This window comes from Panthera tigris, chromosome B1, assembly GCF_018350195.1.
Source record: "Panthera tigris isolate Pti1 chromosome B1, P.tigris_Pti1_mat1.1, whole genome shotgun sequence".
In the NCBI taxonomy this organism is placed as follows: Eukaryota; Metazoa; Chordata; class Mammalia; order Carnivora; family Felidae; genus Panthera; species Panthera tigris.
In genome coordinates, this window is record NC_056663.1 from 71,600,626 (window position 1) to 71,623,023 (window position 22,398).

At 40.1% G+C, this 22,398-nt stretch overlaps 1 protein-coding gene across 3 annotated transcripts in view; it reads right to left on the reverse strand.

Moving 5' to 3' along the window:
• Nucleotides 1–14,493, reverse strand: part of GUCY1B1 (guanylate cyclase 1 soluble subunit beta 1) — a 48,478-nt gene extending 33,985 nt beyond the window's left edge. For all 3 annotated transcript variants that reach the window (XM_042983716.1, XM_042983715.1, XM_042983713.1), the window contains exons 1-2: nucleotides 14,368–14,493; nucleotides 13,611–13,684 (exon numbers count right to left, since the gene is read on the reverse strand). In XM_042983716.1, the coding sequence (XP_042839650.1) occupies nucleotides 13,611–13,684; nucleotides 14,368–14,370 (77 nt within the window). In that variant the 5' untranslated portion in view covers nucleotides 14,371–14,493. The remainder of the gene's footprint in view (nucleotides 1–13,610; nucleotides 13,685–14,367) is intronic.
• Nucleotides 14,494–22,398: the final 7,905 nt, after the last annotated feature.

Genomic DNA, 22,398 nt, shown 5'->3' on the forward strand with positions numbered 1-22,398 from the left:
TTTGCACTCTGTCTCTCTCTCAAAAATAAACATTAAAAAATCTAAAAAAAAAAAAATGTTTAAAAAAAGAATTTTGAAGCCTCTAACTTAGGGCATTCTAATAAAATATAGATATGTTTTAATTAAATACAATATAATAAAATATAAATTAATTTATGTTTTCATTGTGCCCTCTTCCAATGGGGTAAATCAAATGACCTAAATTTCTGTAATAAACTCACTTTCTCGGAAACACTCACCAATCTATAACAAGAGTTAAATGAATGAAGTATAAGCAGTATACTCAATCTCTCTTCATAAAATAGAAGAATGGCCATTTCCCTAGAAATCCCCTAACCATGAGTCAATGCATTCCTTCTTTCCTTTCTCTTGTTTTAATAAAATAAGCTCCCTTATCTTTTAAGTTTTACTTCCTGAAGTGATCAGACCCACATGTTCCCTAGAGGGAGGCTGAACTATAAATTAAACAGTAGTACATGGAAGGAAATCATCATCTTCTTTGAAAAATGTTACACTAAATTCTAATTAATTATTTAAAATACTTAGAATTCCTTATTTACATTTATTTTAGAAATCTTTTGGAATTTTGGGTGGCCCTTTAATTACTCTCCCCACCCCCAGCCCCAGGAGGAGGTATTTTGCCACAAATATTTGAGCACCTATTACTCCCCAGGCATTTTCTTAGGTACTTTTGATATATCAATGAAGGAAATAAAGATCCCTGCCCTCACAGACCTTACATTTTAACTGGCAGAAACAATGAGCAATAAACGTATCCTCAAATTTTATAATCTATCATGAGGTGATAAATGTTACAAAAGAAAGTAGATTAGGATAAAAGGATAAGAGTAAGGATGTAGGAAGAAGAGGAAGGATGCACTGTTAAATATAGTGATTATGAGGAGTTTCCTTGGAGAAGTTAATTTCCAAGCAGAATTTTAGCAGGTAAAATTGATCTCCATGACCTAATCTTTCTGGACCCATTTTCTTTCCTTCTGGAGCTCATTCTTCATTTTTTTTTTCCTTCTTTGGGGGAAAAGTGAATTGGGGATATCACAGACACTTTAGTGCAAAATGGTTTAATACATTAGACTGAGCAGGAGAATTTACAGTGCAAAAGGAATAATACGCAAAGGAATTAATTTCAGGCAATAGGGTCACTGAAGCTACTAGAAATGCTTGCTCAGTGTGTCTCCATTCTCAGTACTATTTTTCTTCTAACTTCTGGACAAATTTATATTTGTTCAGACTTTATACCATCAAATGATTTAACCTCCAGAGGATGCAGAGATGTGACAATAATATATCTCAGAAACATCTTCAAGATATGTCTGCCACTATTTTTTTGAAGGAAGCTTCAATGGGCTTCCTTCTGACCTTATCTCCTTGGTTTTGGAGATGTTTTTTCACTAGCTACCTACAACCACAGAGGGTAACCAGCAAACGTGAGAAAAGCTGGGAAGTAAGAGGATATTCAGATTACATAAATGATTTATACAATTCAAGTAATATGACCTCACCTCATAAATCTCCATAAGTTTCTAGCTTTTTCATAAAAGCAAAAGTAAAGGATGCATCAAGTATATAGATATGACATTTAACAATATTTAAGGCTTATTTTCTGGATAGAGTTTCTTTTGTGCCTACATTATCCAAATTCAGCCAAGTACACTAACCAAATTTTCTAGACTCACTTATCTTTCAGAATATATTTTCTGAGCCTTAATTTTGTTTAAACTGCTGCATACACAAAGCAATTATGTAATTCTCTGTTATTTAAATTATATTTAGTTTAAAAATTATATTTAGTTTACATGTGAAAAAAACACAGGCTTCCCTGGGAAACATAATTTAAAATTTTCTCAAAAATTAAGTATTTTTTTCCCAATAACTTTTAGATCACAGCAACTATCATATAAAACCAGAAGTAAATTGAATTAAAATTTATTCGGTAGTGCTCATCTATCAAATGGCAACCAACAGAACTATTATCATCATATATCCTAGTTTGTATTATTACATCCTCCTGCTTCCTATTATTTTAAATATTGCTTGGATGACCCCAAAAGAATATAGTCTTCCCCTATTTCCAAATAGTATACCTTGCAGGCATTCGTGTTATCTTTACCTGTATACGCAAGAACTGTGTTTGGATTAAGCATTAAATTTTTCTACTTAGTAGTGTATTACTCAATAAAAGAAGTCAGCTGATAGTAAGACATATTTAGAGGCTCATTTTTTAAATGGCTTAAATGAGGTTTGATGAAGTTAAAAAAAAAAAAAAAAAGGTATTTTCTTTGGTTAACAAGTAAACCTAGATAGAGAGAAGCCCATTTGGCTCCATCTGTATGGTAAGTCATGGCGTTTTCTCACATGGTGCGCAAAAGCACCAGCTAAGCTACTCCCACATGCAATTGCACTAACCTGGGCCAAGTTCACCTCTGGGGTTTTGGTTTCCTCATCTGGGAAACAGAGGAACCGCAGTACTTACATGGAGTTGTGTTGGTTGGCAAAGTTAACCTATGTACTGAGCTTAGAATAGTGTTTCCCACCGACTTAATGCCCAATACACCCAGCTAACAGAGGTCTAGTTGTTGAAGATGATGAGGGAGGAGGGCTGAAGGAGGGAGACAAAATGGCAGGTGGAAGAAGAGAAGGAAAGAAATGACAACCAAATGTTGGGAATTTTGATTTAGCATCAAAAGAGTCAAACTAAAGGTACACTTAATTTGTTGTTGATTCGATGGAGAGTTTTCTTTCTTTTTTTATTTTTTGTAAAATTTTTAAATGTTTATTTATTTTTGAGAGAGAGGCAGACTTCAAGCAGGGCAGGAGCAGAGAGAGAGGTAGAGAAGGAATCTGAAGCAGGCTCCAGGCTCTGATCTGTCAGCACAGAGCCTGACGCGGGTCTTGAACCCACAAACCGTGAGATCATGACCTGAGCCAAAGTTGTGGGCTTAACCGACTGAGCCACCCAGGCACCCCTAGATGGTAAGTTTTCTTAATTCAAATAGCTGAAAACAAATAAGTCCTATCTCTTCTCACCTGGAGATGAAATAAGAAATCATCCTATTCTATGTATCTGTAGCCACAATAATTGTTTAAAAATTAAGTAGGTGTACATGAAAAATTTTCCCAGTAGTAATTTCCCACTTAATTTTAAAAATGGCTATTTGTTGGAATTTATTTATTTATTTTTTTAATTTTTTTTTAATGTTTATTTATTTTTGAGACAGAGAGAGACAGAGCATGAACGGGGGAAGGTCAGAGAGAGGGAGACACGGAATCTGAAACAGGCTCCGGGCTCTGAGCTGTCAGCACAGAACCTGACGCGGGGCTTGAACTGACGGACCGCAAGATCATGACCTGAGCCGAAGTCGGACGCTTAACCGACTGAGCCACCCAGGCGCCCCTATTTGTTGGAATTTAAATTGATCATTTATTTACACTAATTGCCTTTCCCCAAAAGAATAGTAGGTATTTTTATTATGATGTTTTGTGGTTTTGGTTTTCACCTTTTGCTTTTTTAATCACTGGGGCTTAACCCACATGCCTGGAATAGAGCATTGTGCTCAATAAATTTGTACATGTTTTAAAAGAGGTGAGGGGCGCCTAAGTGGCTTGGTCCGTTGAGCGTCCGACTTCGGCTCAGGTCATGATCTCACCGTCCCTGAGTTTGAGCCCCGCGTCGGGCTCTGTGCTGACAGCTCAGAGCCTGGAGCCTGTTTCAGATTCTGTGTCTCCCTCTCTCTCTCTGCCCCTCCCCTGTTCACGCTCTGTCTCTCTCTGTCTCAAAAATAAATAAACGTTAAAAAAATTTTTTTTTAAATAAATAAAATAAAAGAGGTGAATGGAGTAATTAAACACATTTCCCTCACATGTTTCTAAACTGCCTACTAAAAATCAAACAATCAAACATTACTGGCAAAAGTAAACAGTTTGTTTTCAAACTACTATTTAATTTTTAAAGAGTAGGCACACAATTTGTCAGAAATATCCAGGCAGCATTTTTCATAGCTCCATACTTAAAGAGATATTCCTTTTTTTTAAAAAAAATGTTTATTTATTTTTGAGAGAGAGAGAGAGCACGTGCAAGCGGTGGGGGGGGGGGGGGGGAGGGCAGAGAGAGAGGGAGACAGAGGATCCGAGCGGGCTCTGCTCTGACAGCAGAGTTGAGGAGATATTCCTTAACTGTAAAATGGGAACATACAAAACCTGAATCCATATTTGGTCACTGAATTCCTGCTGTATGCCAGAGGGACCTGGCTTTCAGGTAAAGAAGTTTCCCAGAGAGGTATGGAAACGGGTGTTCTGTGATGATAGACCCTGATTACAGGCATTTTGAAAATAAAGCCTCAAAATCAGAAGGAAAAGGCCAGCATACATGATACAATCAAACTGACCAGTGGCAGTTTAAAGGGGTACTGAACCTTTAAAAACCATCATGACAGAACATGCTTAATTAAAAGACAGACCGTAGATGTTGTCTTGACAATGAACCCCAAGGTGGTCTATTTTAGTGCACTGTAAGCACATCATAAATGCTGAATGGTGTCCAACCATTACTAAAATTGAAATCTCCCACTATAAAACACAGATAACTATATATACTATCTAAACAGTTAAAAATTCACATTGTTTTTTTCTTTTTTCTGAGTGGCTGTGAAGTATTAATGACCTCTCAATTTTCAATAGTTGATTCCCACTAAGTCTGAATCTCCAGAGAAACTGGTTTGAGGCAGCTACCGCAGGGAGAGACAGACCCTTTAAATGCAGTGACAGCTCTCTGCTTGGAGTCTCTTGCAGTTAGTAAAGGTTCCTCCTGAAGTCAAGGTGTTTGCTCATCCGAGTACTGTAAACAGTAACAGTAAATGCTGTCAAGAGTGACACAGATGGCAGCAAAGTGACATCATTCTTAATATATAATTGCAATTTTTTTCCTTTGTATAAGTTGCCATGAGAGTCTAATGAGAGTCTCATTAGTAACTGCCTGAATTCTGAAGACACGTCCACAAACGTCTCACATGAACCCTTGTCAGTAGCTTCATCAGACACAGGAATTCACTTAGATCCCTCTGTGTGCCCTTCAACATTAACTCACCTTGTAAGCAGAGTCACAGCTCTTTTAAGGTAAATAGGTTGCTCAAAATTTCTGAGGCTCTGAGTTTCTGCAATAGATGTGCGAGTTGGTGAATAAAACCACCTTTAAGAAAGTCATAGCTAAAATCACCTGTGAAAGTGCTTGAAAAGTCCAGGAAAACAAAACAAAAAATGAGCAGTACTAATACACATGCATCTTGCCAATGAAGATGCTAAACTGGCTTCCTTTGGAAAGAAGGTCATAGGTCCTTCTCTTTAGGGAAAAGCACATAATGTGATTCTTGCAAGCCTACCTGCGTTCACGTCCCTGCTCTGATGATTAACAACTGAGGGATTTGAGACAGCGTTTTAAAGTCCTGAAGACTCATTTATTTCCCTTGTTTATAAAATCAGGACAATGAACAAATCTATTGTCTACAGTGGCTGTAAGGATTAGGGGAAACAATGAGTATAAAGCACTTAGGACTGTGACTGAGGAACCAATGGTAAGTGTGCAATATATATGAGCTGTTACATTCACAACTGAACGACCTGATGAGCATTCTCATCTGGTTTTTACATTTAATTTTGGCATTACAAACATTTATCTACAGTTTATAGCACTGACTTTATTTTTTTTATTATTATTATTTTTTTAACATTTATTTATTTTTGAGACAGAGAGAGATGGAGCATGAACAGGGGAGGGGCAGAGCGAGAGGGAGACACAGAATCCGAAGCAGGCTCCAGGCTCTGAGCCATCAGCCCAGAGCCTGACGCGGGGCTCGAACTCACGGATCGCGAGATCGTGACCTGAGCTGAAGTCGGACGCTCAACCGACTGAGCCACCCAGGCGCCCCTATAGCAGTGACTTTAAACAGCGCCACATCTACCCGACTTTTAGACACTTGCGAAAGGATTCAACCTTGTCCTGAATCCAATCCAGTAACTGTTTTTGGTATATGAAACTGGTAATCCAACAGCAGTGTTTTTAATTGTTTCATTATATCCATGTACACAGAGAAATGACATAAAAGAACTCTGACTCTTCCAAAAGGAGATGCTATAATATACTGCTCTATCTTCTGCCTTTGCTGATATGTAAAAAAAAAAAAAGTCCATTTCAACAGAGCTTATATTGTGTTAAATGGTGACATAAAAAATAGTGACGTAATAAATTCTGGTTACATAAATTCTGACATAATAAATACTGGTTACAGAAAAAAAGTCTGTGAATATGTATGTGTTCTACTCTTTAGAAATTAAAAATGTGAAGGATTATAAATATACATATATATACATACACGTACACACATACACTGAGGGAAAGAGAGAGAAGAAAAGGACAACAATCTACCAGGCTCTTCCCTAGGAAATTTTTACAAAGGCTAGAATCTACTAAGACAAAACGAACATTAACCAATAGTAGAAATACATGATCATAAACCCTGGTATGTACTATGAAGAAAAATCAGCTTTGGAGGTGCGAGAAGCTTTCCTTTAAGAAGTAACTCTTGTTCTGGGGTGCCTGGGTGGCTCAGTTGGTTGGGCGTCTGAGTTCAGCTCAGGTCATGATCTCGCAGTTTATGAGTTTGAGCCCCGTATCGGGCTCTGTGCTGACGGCTCAGAGCGTGGAGCCGGCTGTGGGTTCTGTGTCTCCCTCTCTCTCCGCCCCTCCCCCACTCATCCTCTTGTCTCTCTCTCAAAAATAAACATTAAAAAAATTTAAAAAAGAAATAAAAAAGAGGTAACATTTGTTTTGCCATCTCAAGGCTGAAAGATGTTTCCTTTTATGGGTAGGGGATAGGGAGAGGGAAGATGAGAACTGCTAAGCACAGGTGTTATTCTCACACATAAAATTCAAAGTTTTCAGGAACTGAAAACTGGCCCATTGAGGCTGAGCGCTGAGAGAAAGCGGGAGCTGTGGACCGAAAGGTCCCTATGTTTGAGTGATTTGAAAACTGATCACAAAGAATTCCAAGAAGGCAACAATTTAATATTTCAGGATTCGACAATGAATGGCAAGCAGATCAGAACAGGCAATGGACCCATAGCCACAGCAACAAAGAGATACAAAAAATACTGCAGAATATTTGCCTGTGCCTGGAATAGAAAGATCTTGCAGGCGGACATAGATGTCGGTGTGTAAACTCCTTCACATACCTACCAGTGAGCTCTTTTCGTACGGCTCTCCCAGAACCTGGATCATGTCTGCTGAGCAGACCTCAGTATCTTTTGACATAAAAAAGGTGCTCCGTTTTACTAGACACGAAAACACCATTTTCCCACCATTTCCTCTTTAATGAACAGGGAGGAAAAGAAGCAGATGGAGAAGCTGCAAGTACTCATGTCTTCTGAGTTGTCACCCTCTGAACTGGGCCAGTTGTACAGATTTCCTAAAGTGTGTTTTCCTGTTGATGTGCACACACCATCAGTTCATACCTACTGCTTTCCAACACACTGAAGAGAAGCATGTGTTCAAGTCCCTTATCCTGTGGACAGGAGAGAGAGCCAAAAGGACATCGTTCCTTGCGAACAGCAGCAATGTCTAGCTAACATCTGCCCCAACTAGGTCTGGGTGTGCTAAAAGGGAGAATACAGATTTTCTAATGTCGCCTGGCTCTGATTTTACCGTGCGAAGCTCCTTCTCTGAGACACCCAATTAAATAATTTGTCTCTATGCTTCGTCTTCATTCTCGAAAATTACAGAAAGTATTTGCAAGTATCTCAAGTAAAACGAAAACCTGGCTTGATTTCAGGGGGATGCTTCAAATCATCAAAGAAAAACCCCAAGATAAAGGCTAGGACCTGGCCTATCACCTGGCTGCTCAGCAGACATGGTCCAGGTTCTGGGAGAGCCCTATGGAAAGAGCTCACTGGCAGGTATGCGAGGGGGTTCACACACGGACATCTACTGCCACCTGCAAGAATAACTTCAAATGCTAGTGAGCTTATCAGCTCATGCACTATGCCTACCTCTATCTTTCGGGGTGACTGGCAGGTCTTTCTACAAAAGAAGGTCTCAATCCTAACAATGATCAAATTTACCCATTTTTATCTGCATATTAATTTGTTTATTTGTACTGAAGAAGTTTCTAGGTATGACAATATGGTTTCCTTTTTATACGTATATTATATTTTCCCCTATTTCCATCTTAAAAAAAACAGTAAACTGACACCAGAAGAGCAGGATTGGAGCCCTGACCTTTCAGCTTCCTACATATAATCCCCCAGGACAGTCATTTCACCTCTGGAAACTCAGCTCGATCATTAAAAACAAGCCTCAAACAACATTGAGCTCACTTATATGTGGGGTCTACAAAGGGCAAACTCAGAGAAACAGAGCAGAGTGGTGGTTCCCAGGATGTGAGGGTGGGGGAAATGGGGAGCTATTGTGTAAAGGGTAAGACAGTCAGTTGTAAGATTAACAAGTTGATTATAACTAATAACACTGGGTCATATACTTGAAGATCTAAGAGAGTAGATCTTAAATGTTCTTACCAGAACAAAGAAAGGGTAACTGTGTGATAGGAGAGAAGTGGTAGCTAATGCTATGGTGGCAATCATTTCACACTTGATCAATGTGTCTAATCAACACACTGGCACACCTTAAACTTACACAGTGTTATGTATCAATTATATCTCAATAAAGCAGGGAAAAAATGAGCTGGAAACGACTTTTCCTATCTCAGCACTCAACTGAAAGTGCATAGAGGAAAGGACTTTGGAAGTTTTAAACAATTTTTATAATATTGAGTACCATTAATAGATAACAACCTACTTGAACAAGGGTCAGAATGATATAGAAATTTAGTTATATGGCCTCAATGAATATGAAAATCTATTAAAACATGGCAAAACATGGTGCATTCTTTTGTTTGTTCTCATTTATTTTCATAAAATAGATAAGGAGAAACTGCTGCTACTCTTTCAAACAATGCATAGGGATGAGGGGAGAGGGAACCAGAAAAGTATAATGTAAGTTTGATTCCAAAGTGGGACGTGAGCAGAAAACCAGCATAATGAAAGTAACAGTCTTCCCTTGATCCGCAAAATAGAGAGACTGGGACAAGCCTGACACACAGAACCCAACCAGGGTGCTGTTCGAGCGGCACAAAAGAAAGTGCTAAGAACCAGAATGAAAGAAGAAGAGAGTCTAAGAGGCACTTCAAATTTAAAGAACTGGTCTCAGTTGCACAGAATGGACAAAAGAGAAAAACAAGTGACAGTGACAGTGAAGTGACTCATCTACACCAATGAGGGAACATTTAGTCTATGTAGACTTCAATGACCTACTATTACTCAAAAGAGAACTTCATTATCTTTCAGGTGGGTTGGGGAAGAGAAGAGTCAAAAAACTCTGACTCTAGAGTAAAATTAATAATAGCTACCATTTATTATTAAGCAGTTACTTTTCAAAATCTGTGTTAAACATTTTCAGACAGTTTTCGACATATTATAACAACAACTGTATACAGTAGGTATAATGTTTTCTTACGCAGGGAGGCTTGGATAGTTGAGACAACGTGGGAATATGAACAATAATGACTGATTTGTGACTAGCAAATTCAACTAGATACATTAATTTCAAAACTGGAAGGTCCAAATGTTTCTATGTTTGAGTTACAGGCAGAAAATATCCTGATAACTCTGATAAGAGTTAGTAGTATGATAAGACTTTATTTGAAGCAAAGGAGCACATCTTACTTTTCTACCCTCAGTGGCTGAAGGACTACACTATGCTCATTAAAAACAAGCTTAACTAAAGAATGAAAAAAGGAATAAATCAATGAATGAAAAAGTATGCTGCCCTGCTGTAGGTACATCAAATAAAACCATACTAAACATACATAAATTCTTTACTCAAGATGATCAACAGCCTTCTAGAGGAATTTGCTCCAACATGTTATCGACTAACAATGCGATTACATTATTTTCAAATCTCATACCAAAATTTTGATCCAAGTATTTATCTCATACCTTTTAGTGAAACAGAGAAGGGATAAGACATGTACCATATAGCACTTGCGAATTTCAAATCTATTTTTAATTCGTTCCTTGGACCACTCAACTCTAGGCAAAATAATTAGTTGTTAGGTATTTTTTTGGTTTGTTTTTTTATAAACTTTCAACCATCTTAGATTTTTTTCAGTGTTTTGAATCCATCCTTATGCTTCAGTGAAGTTAGGTCAATCTAAATTTGCACCCATTAACTTGATGCAATTATCTGTTTTGCCAGGGATGATGGAAGGATAACAGAGATAATTAAACCCAGTGCTTAGGTGCTCTTCTATTATGTATATCCTGACTTTGTTTTCTCTGAAATCATGATTATTATTTTTTCATCACTTTGGAACCATGGCTTCTAGAAAAGACCATCTGAAAATTGAAAAACCAACAAAACAAGATCTGAGGTAGATTCAGAGGTCTCTTTTGCTTTTTCATATATATTTAGGGTCTAGATCAGAAGTTAGTAAATGGGTTAAATCCAGCCCACTGCCCCTTGGATTGTCTGGTCTGAGAGCAAGGAATAATTTTTACATTTTAGATGGTTACATTTTAACAGTTATATAGCTACCTACATAATATCCTCATTATTGACTCTTGGCCTACAGCACCTGAATTATTTACTCTCTGGCCCTTTAAGAGAACATTTGCTGATCCTTAGTTTAGATGATTTTTTTTCTTAAAAAGAGGAACTTAAAGCTTGTGTGAAATGGTTACATGATTGGTAAGAGTGTAATTGTATATGGAGTTTACAGTGAAGCATTTTTGGCTCCTACCGCTGAAAATTTTCTGTCTGGAATCTGTTACTTAGAGTTTTATTTGTCATTAAATGTTTGGTATTCCTTCTCATGGAGGATATATGGCCATTTCCTACTAAACAAACAAACAAAAAGTGTTATATATAACTTCTATAAACAACAATTTATATAGTTTCTCAAAAAGACCAAAGAGGAAGATAGAGATGTTTGGTACTTACAGAGACACACACACACACAACAAATCACAGATTTAGTTTTTCATAAAAAGTTAAAACAGGAAGTGTCTTGTACCATTGGTTGCAGTGATCCTCCCTGGACTAGAGGATGAAGTTGAGAGGAGGCATCAGAATTTCCCAAGGAGCATTTTAAAGTTAAGCTCCTCCAAATTTTCCTCTCCAGCCCCCAGGAAGTGAGATCTTTTTGCTGTGCTAAGCAAATACTCTTCCAGGGAGAGCATAGTAACCCCTCAGAGGTGCTGACTGGGTTGGAAACCAATGAGCTGCTTTAATCCCTCTCAACACAGAAAACTGAACAATGTTCTCTATTCCAGATACTAAATGGTACCCAAGACAATATGGTCTCCAACAAAAGGGATGCTCAGACAAAAAAAGAATCAAAGTTAACACCTGCACTACAACACTAGTTTAACTAATAGTATTCTTCTTGCAGAGGTACATAATTCTTGATGTAAACATATATATGTATATATATACACACACACCCATATGGTTTGTTTCATGTTACCAGGAAAAAAACATTTTGAATGATTTAAGTTATTAACACTTGAATGGGTTAAGAATACTGTTCAGAAATAAAGATAAATTAGTGAGTCAAAGGATACTGATGTGTAATTAAAAATGCATTGTTTCGTAAAGTAGAATGTAACAATATTCTTAGCCTACTTTGACAAAGTTCTCACACCAGTGGAGTTTGAATATTTTTAGATAGTTTGACCTTCTCTGGGGAAAATATGGCCAATCCAAACAAATCACTTGATAATTTAATTTTTGAAAACTGCTGATACATTCCTCTTAAAGTGTAATTTTTCATCTTTGTATTTAGCAGTGATTTAAATTGATAATGGCTAGGACATACACTCTAAATCTGGTTAAAACACATAATGACTATTTAGCCATGATAGATTTTACTGTGCTCTCAAAATTTTAAACTTATTGTCATAGGATTTTCATCCAGAAATTTGGGGATTTCTATATTATGGATGGGAAAACCTGTGGGGACATGCATGATGCTTTCATAAATTCACAAAGCAAGTGGCTTAAAAATAACCCTATACTAAGTTACACTGTTTAAAATCTTGCTTTTGATGTCTGCCTTCTCTGTAACTCTACCAGGCAAAATAAAAATTACGAAGGTATTAATAAGGCAGACAGATTCAAATCCCAAAGTAAGCTTTAGTGCCTAAATACTCATTTGATTTAAGCCATAATTTCCAAATCTCCACTTCTCTTATTAATATGTAAATGAGCCCTGTGAGTAACAGAAATGGCTCATGGAACATGAAACCATGCTCAACCATACAAACCCAAGGAAGGGAAAAGTTATTTCTAGTGCTTAATATTTAACCCTGACCATTTCCATGGAAAAAGATATTTAAAAGAAATCATTATCATGTGACTGCATAATAAGACCTGTTAGGATTGAATGCTAATGATTGGAATATATTGGGGGGGGGGGAGCATGAAAGCATCACCCACTTGATACAACACAATGAAATCAGTGAGGTTAGGAAATGAAAGCAGAGAATAACAATGTGTTTCTTCTCTTCTGCCCACCCAGGTAATCACTCCCTGTATCTCCATTTCGACGTGACAGATTGGTGTTCCAGTATGAAAACCCATATACAGTATATGGCTTTGCTTTATCTAGTTGGTTGTGCCCATCCATACAAGTTAAATGCAAATTTCACCAGAATAAGAGAGAAGAAAAAGGGAGAGAATTTTGTTAGATCAAAATGCTCAACGTGCCTGCAGAGATGACCCATCGTTCCAACAGGTTTAAAGTCTCAGGTGGCTGTGGTATTTCGGTCCACAGCCAAAGTACTGGGCTCCCCGCGCTAGGATGCTCTCCTGCGAGGCAGCCTTCGCCACAGTAGACACCAAAATTTTGAGAAAATGAAAGAAAAAAAAAAACATTCCAATTTTACTTCATTTCAAATGAATAAATGCACTTGATTCAATTGCTCAAGAAATTGTCTCAAGATAAGTTGAGTTTTTGCACACTAAAAAGGCTCAGCTGTTTTATGGGTCTGCGAGGTGTGTCAATCATAAAGGAGTCCAGGTTTGCCGTCAGTTCCTAAGGCCTCCGGCTCTTTGAACGTCGCGGAAGCCTTAGTGGTCCCCCGGGCCCCACTCCGCGTGGGAGTCGCCCAGCCTGCAGAGCTCCGGAACCGCCCCGGCGCTGGCAGAGCATTCCCACGCTCAGGCCGGGTCGGGAGGCCGCGGTGACCCCAGGGGCTCCTCCGCCTGGTTTTCGCCCTCGCAGCCCCGCCCCGGCCGCCCCTCCTCTCCGGGTCCCAGCTCCGGAGCGTGGGAGCGCAGCTGCAGCCGGGAGCGGCGGCCGGAGGCATCTCCGAGGATGCGCGCCCACGACCCAGGCAGGAAGCGGAGGACGCAGCCAGGCGCGCGGTGCAGCGCCGGGGCCGCCCCGGGACCCCCGCCGACCCTGCCCCCACCCCCCGCCCCCGCCGCCCCACACACGCGAGCAAGCGCGCGCGCAGAGCCCGTGCTAGGGGAGCCAGTCACTTACTTGATGTCTTCCCACACCTCCGGGCCGTAATTGCGGATCACCAGCAGCTCCAGCGCGTGATTCACAAATCCGTACTGCAGGGACAGGGGAAACCTGAGCGTCAGGGACCCTCAGTAGGTGGGCAGGGGCTTGAGGGCGAGGCTGCAGCCTCAGCTGCCACGGCTCTGGTTTAACCTTGTGCCCTACCCCGTGGCTCCGCTCGGTTCGAAGCACTCGGTGTTAAAGAGGGGCATCCGAGGCGCGCCACCTCCGCCCCAATAAAGGGCAGATCCTCTCCGTCCCCGGCCGCCCCACCGCCTGGACACCTTCTTACCCCTCCACTCACCTGTCACCAGTCCGAGGCAAGTCGGGCATCCGGGAAAATGTGGCGAGGGGGACGCGAACCCGGCACCTCCCCGCCACTGGCCCTCAGCCACTCACACTGATGGGGTCAGCCTGAGCCGAGAAGCCCTCGCGCCTCAGCCGCACGTTCCCTTCCCGAGTCTGGGGAGTCGCTGCGCGATGCAGAGTGGCGGACCCTCCCCTAAGAAGCAAAGGCACTCACCGCCCCTGTCGCGACCCCCAGCGTTCCACTACCCACCCCACCCCCCACCCCCCGCCCTGGACACAGGCAAAAAGGCGAGACGGCTCCTGCGACCCACGGTGCGCTTCCCCGGCCCCCGCGCCGAGCTCCGGTGGCGCGGCCGGCTCCCTTGGGCGACCAGGCCCGGCGCAGCGCGGTGTGATGTTCCAGCCCGACCCGGCTGGAAGCACTCACCATGGTGTCTGCGACCGGAGCCGAAGAGGCAGCCCCCACGCAGAGGCACGGCCGAAGGGACCCGGGTGGCGGCTGCAGCAGCGACAGCGCAACAGGACCGCGGCGGCAGCATAGAGCTGGAAGCGGCGCAGCCGCCTGGGCCGGCCCTGATTGCCACCTCCTCGCAGCCAATGAGGAGTCGAGCCGCTGGAGGCTGGTCATTGCCTCCCAGTTTTCAACCAATCAGCGACAGAGGAGGGAATTCGGTTGCTCGCAGGGCTGCTGCGCTCCAGTGCCTTCCAACCCCCGCCCTGGTGACAAGGTTTTTTTATTTGAGGCCATTACAATGACGACGGAGAAGCTCCAGTCTTGCTTCTTGCATGAATTCTGGGTGAGGAAGATTGCAGCTGTTGTGGTCGCACCAAATGTATTCTTACGCAAAGACTTGCCTTCAGGGGTAACAAAAACTAAGGGTGTGTATGTGTGTGTGTGTGTGTGTGTGTGTGTGTGTGTGTGTGTGTTGCAATGGTCAAGCCCTAAAAAGGAATACGCCCCATAGTCAGCATCCTCGTGTTCATCCTTGTTTTGCAGATAAGAATTTCCTTTGTGGCTTGATCCCTCAACAGCTGTTGGCAAACTGAAAGCTAATAGTACTGAGCTTAACACATATTATTTGTAGTTAATGAGACTAGTTGAGTGAGCCAGCTAAAATAATGAGTTTGGTGAGCATAATAATACAGTTTGGTGAACAGTGTGTCAAACCCAACTCTGCCCATTACTAAACATCCCTACAAGATTCAGTGTTCTGTGTTTGATCCTGATGGGACACCTGACCCCACCCCATAGGCGGTATCCATGACTCCAGGGAGTTTTTAACCGTCCAGAATTGAATTTTCCTCCTCTTTCTGAAAGGTAACACATGAACTGGAAAAAGCCCAGTACAAAATGAACAATGTTTGAATTAATCTATCTCCCAGTCTACATTCTACCAGGCACTCAGGTTAGTTAATATTCTGAGCCCCACCGCAGAGAAAAGATGAGAGGAACAGGAACTGTCTGTTGATTAAAACTCTGTGCCTGATGTGCATGGATATGGCTAACTAGTGTTAGGTCAAAAGTGACGAAGGAAAAGCAAGCATTGCTTATAGGTCACCAGTCTCAAGTGGACCTGAGAAGCCAGGACACTATTCTATAATGTGAACAGTTTACTGTGAGAACAATCTCAATACCATTAGAGAAAATGCCAAAGCAATAAAACTGTACTGGGATTGGTACCCAGAGACCTATGCTGAAGTGTAATTGATAAAGAAATACTTATATAGAAAACTAACAAAACAACAAATAACTTATAAAAACACTGATTTTATCAATGATGAAAGGATAGAATAATTAGAGTCTTTTATACAATGGAACACTTTATACCATAATTAAAATACAAAGGCATTATTTAGTATTAACTATTGATTTTTAACCATTGAAATAGCCTATTACTCTCTACAACTCTGGAAAAAGATACATAACAATACAGAATAATATGTTGTTCAATAAACAACTGATATATGAATGTAATTAGCCTCAATTTTTTAATGGTTATATAGAATAAAATGCTATTTGGTTAATAAGAAAACACACACACACACACACACACACACATACATTGCTATAAGCATAATCTTTGGGAAGGTGCATAGGAAGGTTTCGATATGTCTATTTTCTTCTATTGGAACCAGTGGCTGGAGACACCACGACTCTTGCAATTTGTATTATGACCTTCTGTACCCATTGATATTTTTCTATGAAGATGTAACAATTTTTTAACCTGTTAAAAAGAATTTTGGCCCTACGTCGACCTATCCTCTTTTGACCAGCAGTACACCCCTGCTGCGTCTCAGTCTGGAGTGTGCTGTGGTGTCCTCTACCATAGACTTTTTGTAAGTAGAAGATAGGGAAAGGAAACTGCTTGCTAATTATGAAAAATGACAAAAGTCTACCAGGAGAAAGATATGAGATGAAATGAAGGATGAGCATCCCTATGGACTTTCTTCTCTCTCTGAAGTTCAAACTTCCCCCATCATTGCTCTTTCTGTCTGATAACTTTTTGCACTTATTGCCCTTCTATCCAACACCTATCCGCATTTGTTAATATATTTTCTGTTCTGTGTTCTAATTGTCTTATATTCACTCTGAATCCAAAGGAAGTTCTGTCCACTAAATCTTTGCCAGTTTCTGTTTGGTCCAGAAGATACTGCAAAGGATATGATGTTCGGGGAGAAGGGAGTGCCCACAAGCCATAGAGGAGCCCAAGAGGAGGTCCCTCTACTTCTGCAACACCCTATCCATTGTTGCCACTGCTGACAAGGAAACGTAGGAATATGGTCACAAGTAGACTAAGTGGCATTTGCAGAAACAATATATTACTCTTGTAGGATCAAGGGCAGACCATCTCAAATGGACTGCTTTGGCATGCAGACTATTTTTTAAAGTCTGGGTTTTTAAAATTTTTTATTTTATTTTATTTTATTTTATTTTATTTTATTTTATTTTATTTTATTTTTTTAACGTTTATTTATTCTTGAGACAGAGAGAGACAGAGCATGAACGGGGGAGGGTCAGAGAGAGGGAGACACAGAATCCAAAACAGGCTCCAGGCTCTGAGCTGTCAGCACAGAGCCGACGCGGGGCTCGAACTCACGGACCGTGAGATCATGACCTGAGCCGAAATCGGCCGCTCAACCGACTGAGCCACCCAGGCGCCCCCAAAATTTTTTATTTTATCTATTTTTCTTAAGTAAACTCTATCCCCAATGTGGGGCTCGAACTCACAACCCTGAGATTAAGAGCCACGTGTTCTACTGGGGATCCTGTGTGTCCCTCTTTCTCCACCCCTCCCCCACTCACACTGTCTCTCTCTCTCTGTCTCTCTGTCTCTCTGTCTCTCTCTTTCTCAAAAATAAATAAACATTAAAACAAGTTAAAAAAAAAAAGTCGTATCTTCTACTGACTGAGTCAGCCAAGTGCCCCTGGGATGCAGACTGTTGTGAGCTAAAGGCAATTGAGACCCTGCAAGCTAAAGAGAAATTTTACCACTCCCTCAACTACATAGAAAAATCTAAATTGAGGGGTTTTTTTTGTTTGTTTGTTTGTTTGTTTTTCAAAATAAGGGTTACCAACTAAATTTCATCTGAATGACCCCTCTGCATGGCAGGACAAACATCTAAGTATGAAATATCTGCTCTTCTTACTGCCCTGTGAATAGGATTTCTTCTGTTAAAAAAAAAAGATTAAACCAAGTAAATTTGAAGATTTAACTGGCTTTATTAACTAATTCATGAATCTGTCAGCACTGTAACTAGCAAGTAGAGAGGCTCACTGAAGAGTTGCTCAAAATGGAAGGTTTTTATAGAAGAATGATGGAGGCAAGAAGGTTTTTAGCAAAATAGGATTGTTTCAGGTGATGGTGGTTTCTAGGAGGCAAAGCAAGGTGTCTCACGCAGAATACCTCATCTTTCTTTGGGGGATGGAGAGGATCCGGATGACAAAATCAATGTCACAGATTGAAAAATTCCTGGCTGAATAGTTAAAGACTACATTTCTGTGGGTATTGAACTGCATTTGGATTATGTATTGAGCACTAGTTTGGGAACTCTGTCTAAGTGACACCATTTGGGGCTTGTGTTTATTTTTTACTGCGTTCCTCTGAAGTCCCAGACCTGTAGCCCCTTCTCCTTAGTTCAGGATGACATATATACCTCACTTTGCCTGACAGTCTTTGTAATCTCCATGTCTGTGGATTGCCTGTGCGTACACAATTAAATTTTATTATCTCCTGTTAATATGTTATTCCAGGTAGAACACTTGAAGGAGACAGGAATTCTTGCTCTGGGACAGTTGGCATAGTTGGCAGGACACTTTAACTTGCTGGACACTGCTTTCTCTGGACACAGCTGCAGCTGAGAGATCCTGGGACATCTGACTTACAGCCGGCACAAGGTAGGATTTCTTACCATGTCAGCCTGCTGTAATCTATCTGGGAAGTCCAATGGAACAAGAGCGGCAAGAGTCGTTTTTCTCTTTTTCTAAATTTAGATTAGCAGAAGAAAATATTTGTGGAAGTTGTTCCTTGGGCTTAACAACTCTTTGGTTACTGATCCCTTTCCTCCCAGAGATGATCTTTGTTTTCTTTTGTCTGTGTCTTTCATGTCGTTTGTCAAACAGACTTTGAATGTACACATGAGGGAAAGGCTATTGCTGATGGACACCTTGGAAGCCAAAGCTGCAAAACCGGTGGACAGGAGGCAAGCATTTAAAACCTGGTAGAGCGCTTGCCACTGAACTCAGAGACTCCCATGATAGGATACCTTGGTCACAGAATGGGTTAGATTGACACTAAGCTACCCACCAACTTCGAGAAAACTTCTGTGCAATCAGGTACACTATAAAATGGCACAAGATCCCCAATCCCATGGCACATTTCTCCTAGGTATTAGTGTGGCTCCAAGAGAAGACCCAAAGCTTAGATAAAGCTGTTAATGTACATATTCCAGATATGATTTTTCCTTTCACCTTGTTCTATGTCCTAAGAGCTTGGTTTTGTGGCCAATGAGAACAGTCTCTTTGGTCTCCACCTTTCAGACGGTGCACTTACCAGGGTGCATTTCGATGGCCAAATAGACTAGAATTCCAGCTGTCTCAGTTCTGCTGTGTCAGCTCTTAGGGGAGTTTGTCATGAGAGGTACGAGCCTACAGGAACCTTTGTTGTCTCAATCTTCACTGTTTGCTACTGCTGGAAATTTCCATTTCAGTAACAACAGCCTGGTGTCACAGATTAGTGGGCCTGTGACTGGAGGTATCTCATGTTTTTATGGGAAACCAGACATACACCATTCTTACTGCCTGTGCAAGGAAGCCCTTTGAGGTTTTAGACTAATTTCAGGAGTAAACTTTTGGATCATGGGGGTTGCATCATTTATACCCTCTCTAGACACCTCTTGTGTCTTTCATTAAACAATTGAAAAACATACTGGTTTCAGTGGGTAGTAATAGATCTTGCTCATTAATGGCCGCCTAATGGATCCTTTAAATTGACTGGGGGTGTGCAGGTGGCTCAGTTGGTTAAGCCTCTGACTCTTGATTTCAGTTCAGGTCATTATCTCACGGTCGTGGGGCTCTGTGCTGAGCATGGAGTATGCTTGGGATTCTCTCTCTCCCTCTCTCTCTCTGCCTCTCCCCCATTCATACTCTTTTTCTTGCAAAATAAATAAATAAACATTTTTAAAAATTGGCTGTGAGATATATATATATACATATACATACATATATATGTATATATATATATATATATATACACACACACACACACACACACACACACATACATGCAGTTGGCAGTCCCTTGGAATCTTAATATATATACACATACATATATATATATACACACACACACACACACACACACACACACATACATGCAGTTGGCAGTCTTAACCATGTCAGTCCCTTGGAATCTATCTGTGGAGTCCAATGAAGCAAGAGTGGTAAGAGTCGTTTTTCTCTCCTTCTAAATTTATATTTGCATATAAATATTATTTATAATTTATATTTATATTATATATAAATATTATTTATAATTTATATTTATATTATATATAAATATAATAGAGAACACTCCATTGACTTAGTGGTATAGTGGCTGGCCTCAGGGACTCCCTCGGCAGGATAAAAGAACAGAAACTAGACTTAAGACAAAAATAAATATCCACACCCAATATAAAATCCCCTTCTTAAAGTCCAGCCTCATTTCCCTACAAGATTTACAGAGATCACTCAGGCCTAATCTCTAGGTACAAAGTGTAAAGGCTGCTCATGTAGATGCTGAAAGCCAGAAATGAATTTAACAAAAGCACCCAGACTGACAATAGGGCTTGCTTTACTCCTACCTTCCAGGGCTCTTGAAATCAGGCTCTGCCAGCTTCAGACATTATTACCATGCAATATCCTTTACAGGTATATCCTAGACACCCACTGCAAAAGAATTTGTGTCCTCTGGACAACAGCACATCTTTTAAATTATAAAGACCTTTTACCCCTACTTTGAAAAGATCCTACCAAATTTAGAAAGTAACTAGAGGGGCGCCTGGGTGGCTCAGTTGGTTAAGCGTCCGACTTCAGCTCAGGTCACGATCTCGAGGTCTGTAGTTCAGAGCCCCCGAGTCGGGCTCTGGGCTGATGGCTCAGAGCCTGGAGCCTGCTTCGGATTCTGTGCCTCCCTCTCTCTCTGCCCCTCCCCCATTCATGCTCTGTCTCTCTCTGTCTCAAAAATAAATAAATGTTAAAAAAAAAAAAAAAGTAACTAGAAAGATTATTTGACTATATTCACAACCTTCCCTTCACAGAGGAAACAAGACAACATTTTTTCATAAGTCCTCCTACAAATGATCAGTGGAAGGCCAATATTCAGGGGCTGAAAGAACCCAAGATTGAACGGTGCACCCGGGGTGGGGTTGGGGAGAGGGCGGGAAGAAAGGCTGATGTTAAAATGCATTACATAGACTTTACAAAGGCATAAATCTTTTGGTTCCTATTTTATTTAATTTTTTTTCCCTGATAAAAAGAAGCAAATTTAGTTAAAAAGACAAGTGTGACCCTTGGTGTTTAGGCTATAATCCAGTTCTTTGGAGAATTAGAGTCAACTGTTTTTGTCTTACAAATTTCTGCAAAACCAGAAATGCAACTCTAAAAACAAGTCAAAACCCACCTATCTTTACTAATCTCTAAACCTCACCTATTCCTATCAAAATGTTTGTAGATATTATAAAAGATCAGGATATTGGAACTAAATTGTTCTGTACTTAAAAAAAAAAAGGTAAGTTTTAAATAGCAATTACCCTGAGACATTAGGAAAAAATAGGTGTTTTTTTTTTACATTCTTTCTCTATCCCTTCAAATTATAAATCTATTTTTTTTTTTTTTTGAAATATAAACACAACCCACAGTTGCCTGAGACTGAAGAAAGAAAAAACAGAAGGGGAAAGAGACCTTTTTAAAAATACAAACTCCAAGGGCGCCTGGGTGGCTCAGTTGGTTAAGTGTCTTGACTCTTGGTTTCTGCTCAGGTCATGATTTCATGGTCTGTGAGATCCCGCCCTGCATTGGACTCTGTGCTAACAGTGTGGAGCCTGCATGACATTCTCTGTCTCTGTCCCTTACCTGTTTACGTGCTTTCTCTCAAAATAAACACTAAAACATGAAAAATAAAAACTAAGTTCTAACACCTCTGATAATGGGCAGATGTGTTCCAAATACCCACCTTCGAAAAATCTTGGGTAATCTCTGTGTGCCTTTGTGATGTAAATTTTCTACCCCTACATTCTTTAGGACCTAAGAGCCATTCTTTGAAATACAAACTTTAAGGAAGAAATTTTTCATCAGAAAAAAAGAAAACAGAGGAAGGTATTTGAAAACTGAGCCTGTAACTGAAAATTGAGCCTATAATTTCCTCTTCACAGATATTAGTAAAAACAGTCTTATCTGTGTATTTTTTAAAGTGTATCTCCATGTATGTTGTAAATGTGGTATTTTTTCTGTCTCTGGATGGTGTTACTAAAATTAATCTGAAAAAGGACTCTATTTAATTGGTTTGAAGGCAAGCATTTGTAAGGATTGGGCATTCTAAAACTCAGAAAGATAAGAACTAACTCAATTTTTCAAGTTCACATGATCTGGGAAAATATTCAGTATTAAAGCAAATTTAATGTTGTTGGTTTAATTAAGATATACATGTCTTTAGAATTATCAGCATTAAATATGAAACTTTTATTCTGTTTGGGTTTACTGAAAGTCAAATAAGTTCATGGTATCTCTGTTGCAAATTATTTTTAGAAAAAAAAAAGCTTAGAATGTCTGTGTCTAGTGCCTCATGAAGTTTTGTTTGTAGTATAAACATAATTGTTAAGAACAAATAAATTAAAGAGATATAAATAAGTGAACAGTTTTGTGGATACACTTTTAAATAGCTCTCCAAATCTTTGGTAATCTAAAACTTTACAGTGTTGC